Source organism: Balaenoptera musculus, chromosome 14, assembly GCF_009873245.2.
Source record: "Balaenoptera musculus isolate JJ_BM4_2016_0621 chromosome 14, mBalMus1.pri.v3, whole genome shotgun sequence".
NCBI classification, from domain to species: domain Eukaryota; kingdom Metazoa; phylum Chordata; class Mammalia; order Artiodactyla; family Balaenopteridae; genus Balaenoptera; species Balaenoptera musculus.
This window is the reverse complement of record NC_045798.1, coordinates 42,807,672-42,820,043: the sequence shown is the minus strand read 5'-3', so window position 1 is coordinate 42,820,043 and position 12,372 is coordinate 42,807,672. Positions and strand designations below refer to the sequence as shown.

Below are 12,372 nucleotides of genomic sequence, written 5' to 3'. Positions count from 1 at the left end.
AGAACAGAAGAAGGCAAGTAGGAGAAAAAGTTAGCTCTGATAAAATGCTTCTTTAGATAACCAGTTCTTCAAACTGGAGAAGAGTGAGTTCTTTCTGCTTACATTGTTGCTGCTGTTGTAGGTCAGCAACATATTTATAGAGGTGGGCATGTTTTGTTTTGAATGTTTATATAAATAATGAGCTTTTGGCTCATCTGGGCAGTTTTGCCTGTAAAAGTTTTCTAGTTCTTTGCCTTTTGTACTTTCTTCTTAAATTTTCCCCGAGTCAGTAAAGGGGGGGAGTATGTAGCTATTTAGGCAGTAAACTGGGGGATGACTCATACATACTTGTCAGACAGTAATGGTTATAATGGTAGAATGATGAGCTCCCCATACCATGACTTAGCCTGGTGAGCCTCTGAGGAGCTGCTTACATGTTTACATGACAACACAGAACTTGATGGCCATTGTCCATTGTATCATGTGATATATTTTTACTGTTGCCAATGTGATACTGTAGCAGCGGTAATTGGGCTACCTCGATATTACTCACTTTGGAAACCGCATAGTTCTGATTTCTAAGTCTATGGCTTATTGTAGTTCTCTGCCTAGGTGTTTTTGATTGTGTATGTGTGTGTTAGAGCTTATTAAGAAGCATTGTATAGCCTTTTGATTTCAGGAAGACCTTTTTAGTTTATAAATCTTAAAGTTGGAAAAAGGAAAGAAGACCCTTAAATTTTTGTTTTAAAATTGTTTATGAAATTCCACCAATATAAGGAGTATATTTGTAAATGTGTTTGTAGTTTCCCTGTCTACCATTATATAATGACTGGGCATTGCAAAAGGAAAAAAAAAATGGATACACTGAAATTAGATTTCTTTCCGTTAGTTCGACTACTGATTTGCTGTGTGATTTTGTGGTTTACTTTGTTTTGGCATATTTTCTTACGTAGCATAAGGATTCTGTCTTTCCTAGAAAAATTGCATAGATAAATACTATATAGTACATAATAAAAAAATATATACATTCAGGATGTTCATATATCGTATCCACTCTGTTTTTTTAGAAATTGTTACAGTATTCCTCCAGTGGAATTCGAATCAGCTACCATGGATTACTTGTTTTCCCTTGTTTGCAGATTATTTTAGGCATGTGAACTGTAGTTCAAAGATTTGTTTTGTTACTTGAAGTCCGTTTATCTTGCAATAAGTTATATAGTTTAGGGATTATATGATAACAAAAGACTTTTGTATTTCTCTTAAGATGTTAAAATTATATGCAAAAAATTACGTGCCTAATGTTTTGTCTGTTTTCAGGTCCAATGATGCACCAGCAGCCTCCTTCTCAGCAGTACAGCATGCCTCAGGGAGGTGGGCAGCATTACCAAGGCCAGCAGCCGCCTATGGGAATGATGGGTCAAGTTAACCAGGGCAACCATATGATGGCACAGAGACAGATTCCTCCCTATAGGCCACCGCAACAGGGTACGATTCCATTTGGAAAGTTTTTAACAGTAGTCGAAAGGCTTTAAATTTTAATGAACTTTTCATACAGGCAAAGTCAGAGCTTTTTGTTTCTTGATTTTTAAAAATCATATTTTATTATTTTTCTTAAAAGGCAGTGGGTATAGCAGGTACAAAGGGTCACAGAAAGTGGATATGAACTTCCTGGTTTATAGCCTTCTTTTACTTACTCTTTTCTGGGAAAAGTTTACGTCAAAATTTTATATCGAAAGCTTACTAATTTACAGCAGAAAATACTGTTTTATTTTTGAGAGGTTACTAAATATATGGTCAGAAACAAACCCTAATTTATTTCAAACTGCTCTAATATCAAAATAAAAAGGAAATTAATTTTCTTCCAGTTTGAATCTCTTTTTAGGAAGTTAATGTTTGTTTTTTTGAGTTGGTATTGTTTGATATTGCATGTATGGTCTTAACATTAATTTTTGTGAAATGTGGTGTGTGGTGTTGCTGTGTGTTTATGTATGTGTGTATATACGGATAGTCAAAAGTATCTGAAATGCCAAAGCATGGGAGGGGAACCTACAGCTGAGAAATCATCTCTCATAACACCAGATTAGACGGAAAGCCTTTGAATGACCTGGAGAACAAATTATTTACATCTTGACTGGTTGTGGTTTTTCAGGCCCACCACAGCAGTACTCAGGCCAGGAAGACTATTATGGGGACCAGTACAGTCATGGTGGACAAGGTCCTCCAGAAGGCATGAACCAGCAATATTACCCTGATGGTAATCTCTCCTAATGTTAACTTTCCCATTTTCTATCCCTGCCCAGTATTAATGTGGGTAGCTACTCAAAACATTCTAATCAGAATGAAGAAACTAACAATGTGTTTCTTCCAAATTTAGAAACACTTCAGTAATCTAAAGCATCAATGGTAGCATTAGTTTATAATCTATTTTAAAGTATATTTTGTTTGGTTATTCCATATTAGTACCATCAGGAATCATGTTCTGTCATTGGAATCCTTTCTTATATGAAAGAGGATCCTTTTATATTTGGAATTGTTCATTTGAACCAAAGCAAGTGTTACTGATTTACTTTTTTAAATAAAAGCTTTATTGAGGTAATTCATATACCGTAAAGTTCACCCACTGGTTTACTTTTATGCATTGTATAAATACGAAGAGAATATAGTTTTGAGTATTCTTCCAAATTTCATCACGTTAGTTAATGTTGCATATGTCTCAAAGAACAGAACTATGTTTATATACATTAGCATTTGTACTTGAGAAAGATTTTAGAGACTGAATCATATCCATAATATAGCTGTTTATAATAGAGTTAGTAGAATAGAAAGGCATTTGGAAACCAGATTTTAACTTTAGTTATTTAGTTTAATGGTATGTTTATTTTTTAGTGGGAAGGTGGCTTGTGAAAAAGTGGTCAGTAAAAGATGTACTGTGCTTAGTAGTAATACAAGCATACAAGCAGGCTTTCATCATACAGTTCTTTGTTTTCCTGTATGTTTGAAAACTTTATGATACAATGTTGAAGAAAAAATAATACAAACATATAAAATTGATCAAATAGAGGTGGTTAGATTTTTCTTGTTTGGAAGGACTTGCCAAAATCTTCATTTATATTAAGCTCCCTTGATGTATTTAAGGTAAACTACCTAACAGAAAACTTGGGCAAACTAAGAACTTCAAGCTAAAGTGTTGGGACCATTTGACTAGAAGCTAATGTAAGCTAGCAAGAAGATATAATTTGGTGTATTTAAAAAATAATTTTGTCCACCACTTTTTATCAATGTATAAAGCATAAGTGGTATAAGGACGTTGGTTTTTTCCTGCAAAGATTCTGCTTACACAGGCAGAGCACTCACTCACCTGTAGAATTTTGCACACAAAATATATGTTTGTTAGTGGCAGTGATATGTATGGATAATTCTGGTTAGAAAACAACATTTTTTTAAAATGTTTTACTTGCCCTGAATTATTTAGAATGTTGGATTTTTTTTTCTTTTTCCTCTCACATGTAGACATTATATTAAGTTTTTTTTTTTAATGAAAAACTTTAGTTACATTTATAGACTATAGATATTTTAAAGAAATGAACTCTAGGTTGTTAAATATTATACATTAGGAAGTCTGCTGAAAATAAATGATTGTTTTGTTTAATTTTAAAAATACATTTTAAGTAATTGAGTTGAACTTAGCACTGTTATTTTGGTCCTGAGTATTTCCTGAAATGTGAAATTTGTATTGTTATAAATATGAACTTTCTATTCAAAATAGAGATGTTATTTTTGTAAATAGCAGAACTTTAAGGTTGCTATAAATAATTCATTTTATTACATAATGGAATTTTAAAATTTCAGTGGTATCATTTTTGAATAGCTGTGTATTAATATATTTGTCTGACATTTACATAGAGTATTCCATTTATAACAACAATTAATTTTCTTAAACAGCATTGGATATTTTGTTATTATGTTCAGATACTATGTCAATAAATATGTAGATTAGGGGTTGGCAAACTTTTTTCTGTAAAGGGCCAGGAAATATTTTCGTCTTTGCAAATCATGTGGTCGCAGTCTGAACTACTGAACTCTTGTGGTAGCATGAAAACAGCTATAGAAAATATGAATGGATACAACTGTGTTCCAGTGAAACTTTCTTTACAAAAACAGGCCACTGGCTGTGTTTAGACTGCAGACCATAGTTTGCCAATCCATAATATAGATATTTATGAGGTGGTTTGGGAACATTGGAATACTAGAGCAATGAGTATTACATTTATTCATAACTATATTCCTCCTTACTTAATTAGGTATTTTTCTAAAATTTAGTTCAGATTTTAGCTAACTGAAAAGTTATTTCCTGCGATTTCTTTGAGCAGCTTAGTTAGAAGGACTAGAGTATTGATTTCATTAAAAGTCTAGTCATCTTGCAGGTGTAAATTTATCGTGCCTTAAAATTAAAGGTGTACTCTAGCACTTAACACAGTATTAATTTTATGAAGGTGTATGTTTGTGATACTCTAGAAATATTTTCTAAAGGCTCCTAGAATGGCAGGATTAAGCAATATATTTTTGCATCTGAAAATACTTTGAGATACATATACTTTAAGCAAGTTAAAAGAAAATGTGAAAAATTTGTTTCAGTTTCTTTTAGGGGAAAAAAACTTATGGAGCTCTTTTATATTTTGCATTGTTTTAGCATATGCTGTGGAACTGGCGACCAGCAGAACAGGTGTTTGACAAAATATAATTGCTTCCTTTGTTCGTTCTAATTTAATTCAAGTTATTTACATGTGAAAGTCCTAAATGCTTTCATTTTCTTTTTTTTTTTTTAATTGAAGATAAAGTTTTTTTTTCCCTCCTTGATGAGGATTATCAGAGTTAAGACTAAGTGTAATGTTTCTAAAACTGTTTTTTGCTTAAAAAAAAAATTGCACGTTAATCTCAATATGAAAACAATCACATTTGGTAAATATTTGGCTAATGCAATTGAAATTATTTTTTATGTATTTCCATTTCTTTTTCTTTTTTTCAATTTTATCTGAAAGTTTAAATATATTTAGGGTTTTCACTCAGTGGCCATTAACGTTTCTTCCTGTCTCTTGTCGAATTGATGTAGGTCATAATGATTACGGTTATCAGCAACCGTCGTATCCTGAACAAGGCTACGATAGGCCTTATGAGGATTCCTCACAACATTACTACGAAGGAGGTATCTATATACCTTCACACACATACACATATATATCCCCTTCTACAGGACCGAAAATTCTTGCATAAGACACTCTACCCACGCAAAGCTCTCGTAGAATACTAGTTGCTGGCTGTCTTGAAAGTTGCAGGGAGCCTAGAACAATCAAAATAATTTCCTTACAAATATTTAAAATGTATAACCATGACTTGCCATTTCTAACAACAATAAAAAGGACTAAAACATTTTAAAATAATTTTTTCCTCAGTGGAAATTTTCTATTTTGAACATAAATCCATCAATCCAATTTTTTTTTCTTGTGTGTGTTTACATATGTATAATTTTACATATAAGTTAGTGCCTTTAGGAAACAGCTTGCTGATCTTGTGTAGCTAGTGTTGCTCTTGTAGCTGTCTTTAATTTTGTCTTTTTTATTTATTTAAGCATAGTCATGATCTTATGACTGTGATGTTCCAGTAAATGTAATGCTCGTATGGCAGAGACGCTGAAATGCTGCAGTTCAACCTTGCACAATTGGCTTTAACTGCAGTTTTGTTTGGCCGAAATCCTTCTGTTTGGTTTGAGTTTTTTCTTTGTTTTGTTAACTTTTAAAAATCAATATGGCATTTTATTTTGTTCTTGTGTTGTTGGCTATGCATCTTAGAGGAAAAAGGTATTAAGCAAACTCTCAGTTTTTTTTTTTTTTCCTCTTCTCCAATTATCCCGTAGGGAATTCACAGTATGGCCAACAGCAAGATGCTTACCAAGGACCACCTCCCCAACAGGGATATCCACCCCAGCAGCAGCAGTACCCAGGGCAGCAGGGCTATCCAGGACAGCAGCAGGGCTACGGTAATGGCTTACTGCAATTTATTCTTGTCACCAAAAAATGTGATGATTACTCTTTCATAATATGGAAGTGGATATTTAATGTTTAGTTTTCTAAGAATTATTTTTGAAAATTCACAGTTTTAGCTTAGCCTGTTACTGGAGTGTTTATATTCGAAGTGTTGTTCTTAAACTAGTAATCCATTTAAAAAGAAACATAAACTAGAGATGGCTCATTGACCAAAGGTACGGTATGTAGTCACTCAAAGTGGAATCCTTAATGAATTCTTAAACCTATTCGGCATCCACAAGCAGCCAATAGCTTTCTATGTGCTTGGAAAACTGATGAGTTGGGTGATTATTAACAACATCTACATAATCCGCTTGGCAAATTTGTTTCTAAAACTAATGACTGTTACCATGAAAAGTAACATTGGTCTTTTAGTGTACAAGTGAGATCTATTTGGAATGCGTAAAGAAAATGTCTTTGTCGTTCTCTGTTAAAATAGCAGTATACACATTCATAGGAGTATATTTATTGCAGGTATGTATCTTACACTTTGGGAGAAGTATAGCCATCTTTTCTTATTATATACTCACTATAATGTCTACTAGTTGGCTATCTGACTATTAGATAGGGAGGGGGGGAATAATGCAGACCTGATATCTCAGTCTTAAATTTCCGGCTTCTGTAATAACTACTTTAGATATAGGAAAATATGATTCCTACGATAGGAGAAGTAGCTGCTTAATCTGACATCTCTTGCTAACATGGCCTCTTTTTTTTTTTTCATGGCCTCTTTTTTTAACATTAGTAATGTCTTATTATTTTTATTCATTGGTTTAAACTCTGCTGTTATTATGGGCACCTCTTTCCACCTGTGATAGCAAATCTAAGAACCAGGATCAGGCTGAAATTCTCTTGCACCTTCGACAGAAGCACTGGAATTCAGCCAGGTATTGGGTGTCAGGAATTTTCCCCAAAATGATCAGTTCTGGTCCCCAAATTCCAACTATGACTTTAGAAGTGTTCCATGTATTTCTTGTCTTTACAAAGGGACTTTCTTGCTCCTCTCAAATGGCATTTCCATTTCATGACCATTAAATATTTGTACATTGAATAAATAGAGTATTCTGGTTTTATTGTGTTTGCATGAAAACAAATATTATGTGGATCAGTCAGGTAAGTTTATTGATTTAAGAGAAATATTATTTTCAGTGGAAAGAGAGAGTAAAAGAAATTTAGTGATTTTGGCTTAAGTAGTTAAATGCTGTTTTGTCAGACATCGTTGGGCACCCTAAAGGAGACATTCCCATTTTGCTTATCTATAGGTTTCAGCTGTCAGACTTGCTTCTAATAAAAAATACAGTTTTAATAATTGGATGCATAATAACTAAATAAACAAAATAATAGACTGGTGGAATTTAAGCTTGAAAATTTCTTGTTCTCTTTGACATCTTTCTCTGCAGTGTTTTTTTTATGACAGGATTTGAATGGCTGTGATAGAAAACATTTAAGTATCAAAGCTTTTCAGCTTATGCTTTATAAAGCATTTACAATAGACAGGAGTAGAGTTTATGAAATAGACGTATTTGTTTGGCAAGCCAGATTAGTCCCTTGTCATCTCTGGAAGTTGAAATCATTCATTTATATGGGTTAAGTATTAAAGGTGATGGGTACGCAGAGTGTAACTTCTGAATCATGATTTTTCCACATACAGCCTGTGGCTTTTCAAGTCTTCTTTAGTTTCTGTTTGAAAATATTGTGATAATGAGTTTGTCAGTGCAGAACATAAAGCTTTCTTTTGGTGATTGCAAATGCAAATCTAGAATTTACATGTAAAATCATTCTTTGTGATTCTTTTAGTTATTGCAAGTATAAATCTTAGAGTTATACAGCTGTAACTATCACTGATTTCCAAACTTTATTCAGAAATTACTTCAGTATTTCAATTTGAGTCTGCTCCTTGCCTTTTCTTTTCACCGCTTGCTTATTATACTGGTTAACTTCCTAGTAGAGATATTGATGAATTTCCTTAACATCATGGAGTTAACCTGCTTTACAACTCCTGAGTCTCTTTTACTCATTTTGACATATAAAATCTTAATGGCTAACACATAGCACAAGTTATACTGAATTCAGAGCATCTTGGTACATGGTAGTGTCCTTAACAGTATTTTTACTTCTTATAACTTTTGGAATGTATTTCAAAACGCATTCAAGAAAAATCGAGATACCAGACTGCAAGGGAATATGGTAACACCTAATCTTAAACCGCTTCTGGAATTCTAGGGACTTACTGTTTTTCTTCTGGGCTCTTGTGTGTGCTGATTATTTTACAGGTCCTTCGCAGGGTGGTCCAGGTCCACAGTACGCTAACTACCCGCAGGGGCAAGGGCAGCAGTACGGAGGTTACAGACCAGCCCAGCCTGGGCCACCCCAGCCCCCGCAGCAGAGGCCTTACGGGTATGACCAGGTGAGTTACCCGGGCAGCCGGGACTGCCCTGTTGTTTGCTCACTCTCGATTAGGTTGCACGTTTCTCAGCTGAAGATTCATTTTTCCCGCCTCTTGTTTATAGTATTAACCGAAAAAAAGTGGTTACTTACTCTTGAGTCTTCTTCATAGAACACTGACACAGTTAATCATCGTTGCTGTAGCCTACGAAACATGGCGTATCTCTAAGCGCCAGCATTCGTTCATGTTCGTTCATTCATAGTCTCTCCCTGGGCTTTACCCCCCAGGCATACTTCCCCTTCGCTATCCCAAACATTATTCCGTGTTCTGAAGCCCTTAATTTCTCTGATATCCCTCACGTTTACTGTTCAGGACTCTGCTTTGACCTGTTGAAATGTGGAGTCCATCTGAGGCAGTGCTCTTCCTGGCTCTCGTCTGCACTCCAGCATGTGCACCCCACTCCCCTCACATGCACGATATCCCTTCTCTTTAAGCTCACACTCACCACCTGTCTCTGTTGCCTCCTTCCATACACATATCCATTATCTCAGATAGTAATCATCTTTCTTTCTCCCCTGTTATCTTCCCTTCTACTACCTTCAGATATCTGTAAGTGTATCTCATCCTAAGATGACTGTATTCTCTTGAACCTAGTGTTACCTTCTTTTTATCAGTAAATTTCTCAGACTTAATAATCTGTGCCACAGTCATTGTTCTGTGAATCTTCTCATACATACTCTAAATTATTATTAAAATGATTTATTATGTTGGCAGGTTTTTTTTAATTGATTTCAGGTTTGTCTGATGACTTTCTAGTGAGGAGAATCTGATCTCTTCACCGCTTAAGCTACCTAAAATAGGTTACTTTTTAATGTTAGGGTTCCAGGACCAGCGGGGATGATCTGGTTTGAGAAACAACGCGTATGCAGTGCTGATTAGACTCTAAGGCATAAGCAGCTCGCTCATCGACGCTCTCTTAAGTCTACAACCCCCTGTACTGTCACGTTCTAGTTAAGTGGAAAAAATAAACGAGATATAAGAGGCTTAAAATTATGGACAGGACTTCCCTGGTGGCACAGTGGTTAAGAATCTGCCTGCCAGTGCAGGGGACACGGGTTTGAGCCCTGGTCCGGGAAGATCACACATGCCGCGGAGCAGCTAAGCCCGTGCACCACAGTTGCTGAGCCCTTGTACTGCAACTACTGAAGCCTGCACGCCTAGAGCCTGTGCTCCGCAACAAGAGAAGCCACTGCAATGAGAAGCCTGCCCACCATAACAAAGAGTAGCCCCCACTCGCCGCAACTAGAGAAAGCCTGTGCACAGCAACGGAGACCCAATGCAGCCAAACATAAATTAATTAATTTAATAAAAAAAAAAAGTATGGACAGATAAGTAATACTAAAAAAAATACACTAGAACTAAATCAAAGGATTAGGCAGAAGTTTTATCTAAATTTTAAAAGTAAAATAAGTGTTGACTAGTGAGTATCTAAGGACAAGATCCCTGAGCAGATAAAACGTAGGCTCCTTCACATCCACAGGTTAACTGTTGAAAAGTGGTCCTTTACTCCCTAATTCAACAAATATTTATTAATTTTCTGTGTGTGCTGGATACTATATTATGTCCTAGATGAGTAAAACAGACCTGGTCCTTATGGCTCATGGAGCAACTATCTGGATCTTCCTTGATTTCACTTTAGCATTTGACACCTGTTCCTGTCTTCATTCTTAAGTGGTCTTCTTTAGCATCTATATTACTGTACTATTTTGTTCCTCTTACATTTTCAGTGATTCCTCCTTTATTTTTTACTTGTTTCTCATCTTTCTTTTCCCCAGATATCAATCCTTGGCTTAGTGTTTTTCCCAGTCTCTGTATTCACCCTGTCTTACATTTTCAGTATCCTTAGCCTACTCTTCTCAACCCAACTTCAGCTCCATTTTTCCAGCTGTGAGCAGAACATCTCTCTTTGGATGTCTTCTCATTTTCCTCAGCTTCATCATTTTCTCTCTAAATCAACATATTTCTAAGTCTCCCAAACTTAACATCATTCCTTAAGCAAATGTTTCTCGAGCAACATTTATATGCCAAGTACCTAAGACGGGGCTATATTGGGAAATAAGATCGACATGGACTCTGCCTTTGTGAACTTGAGTCTTGGTGGGAACAGACAAGTAAGCAGATGATACGATATAGTGTGAGAAGTACTTGGATGAGGAAAGGCAAGATTTTTGTGGAAGGGAGCTTCTAACCCAGACATGTGTTCCTTGGGAAGTATTATATAAGTGCGAGAGCCCAAGGATGAGTAGGTATTAGCCAGCTGGTTGTGGAGGAGAGAAGGATATTCTGGTCAGAAAGAAGTGCACCCACAAAGGACTCGTGTTAAGATGTGTGGCTCAGTAAAGCAGGAGTGTGGGGAAGAAGAGGCAAGAGCGGAGAGATAAATTGGGGCCAGATTAGGAGGGCTCTTATAAACCATGTTGGGGAACTTGGGCTTTATCCTGATAACAATGTGGAGCCTTTAAAGTGTTTTAAATGATGTATCTAAAGTATATAGCAGTGGCTGGCATATATGATAGATATATAATATGTTTCTTCTTTTATCATGATAATTATTCCACCCTTTAAAGTTCTCAGGAATTTTGGGACTATACAGTAGAAAAAGACCCATGATGTTGGGGTAGTTGCCAGACACATCTTCTTCCCCATTGGAAAAGGCTATGAGGAGGGGACCATTCTAGCTACTCTAGTGTTATTTAGTAGCCTCCCCACATCTATCTCATGGATACCCCCAACCCAAACACCTGTTGGTTTCTTCGTTTTAGGGAAAGTAGTTCAACACTTGAAGAGAGTTAAGGCAATGGAAAAGAAATCTAATTATAGTGGTGTTTAGGCAGGTGACTCTTGTAGCGGTATGCAGGATGAATTAAAAGAGGGGCATTGGGAGAGAACCCTGTTAGGGGCTGCGGGCCCCCCTCTCCCCCCGCCCCCCCGCCCCGGGTCAGTCTTTCCATCTCCGTGAACAGCAGCTCAGTTTTCCACTTCCTCAGGCGGAAAACCCGGAGTCATCCTAGACTCCCTTCTTTTTGCAAATCAAACGTCTAGTCAGCCAGCAAATCTCATCCCCTCTTCCTTCAAAATACATGCCGTATCTATAGTCATTTTTCACAACTTCCTGCCCTTACCCAAGTCACAGTCATAACTCTCACTCATCTGGACTGTTGCAACTGTCCTTCTTCCTGGTCTTCCTGCTTCCTCCTGGCTCCTCTACAGGATGTGCTCCTCACAGGACCTACAGTGATCTTTTAAAAACGTCAGTCAGATTAGGCCACCCCTCTGCGCATAACCGTGTTTCGACTTCATTCCCACCCAGAGTAATATAATGGCCTAGAAGGCCCTGCTCAGCTCATGTCCCCAGCACCTACCCCACCACCTCACCTCTGTATTTATAGCCGCCCTCATTCATTCTGTTTCAGTCACACTGGCCTGTTTCCAGCATGTTTCTCCCTTAGAACCTTTGTATTTACCGCTCCCTCTTCTGTTGTGTCTTTATTTGCAGTCAGTTTCAAATATTTTCTGATTCGCTTTTGATTTCATCTTTGACCAAAGAGTTATTTAGAAGTGTATAGTTTTTGAATATTTGGGGATTTTCCAGGTAGTTTTCAGTTACCGATTTCCCATTTAATTTCATCATCTTGATAGAACATACTTGATATGACTTGAATTCTTCTGCATTTATTGAGACTTCTTTTATGGCTCAGAATATGGTCTGTGGGGATGTTCTGTAAATGTCAGTTAGATCAAGCTGCTTGATAGTGGTGTTCAAGTCTCCTATGACTTAGCTGATTTTCTGTTCTATTAGTTATTGAGAAAGGGATATTAAATATTAAATCTCTGGCTATATCTGTGTGTTTGTCTATATTTTCTTGC

The 12,372-nt window shown here is 36.4% G+C and overlaps 1 protein-coding gene across 5 annotated transcripts in view; it reads left to right on the top strand.

Annotated features, from left to right (window-relative positions):
- SS18 (SS18 subunit of BAF chromatin remodeling complex) overlaps window positions 1-12,372 on the top strand; it is a 76,355-nt gene that overhangs the window by 53,168 nt on the left and 10,815 nt on the right. Inside the window, exons 6-10 of one of the 5 annotated variants that reach the window (XM_036823004.1) lie at window positions 1,297-1,464; window positions 2,129-2,233; window positions 5,090-5,182; window positions 5,891-6,013; window positions 8,333-8,466. In XM_036823004.1, the coding sequence (XP_036678899.1) occupies window positions 1,297-1,464; window positions 2,129-2,233; window positions 5,090-5,182; window positions 5,891-6,013; window positions 8,333-8,466 (623 nt within the window). The remainder of the gene's footprint in view (window positions 1-1,296; window positions 1,465-2,128; window positions 2,234-5,089; window positions 5,183-5,890; window positions 6,014-8,332; window positions 8,467-12,372) is intronic. The other 4 variants (XM_036823005.1, XM_036823001.1, XM_036823002.1 and 1 more) reach the window with 4 other exon arrangements.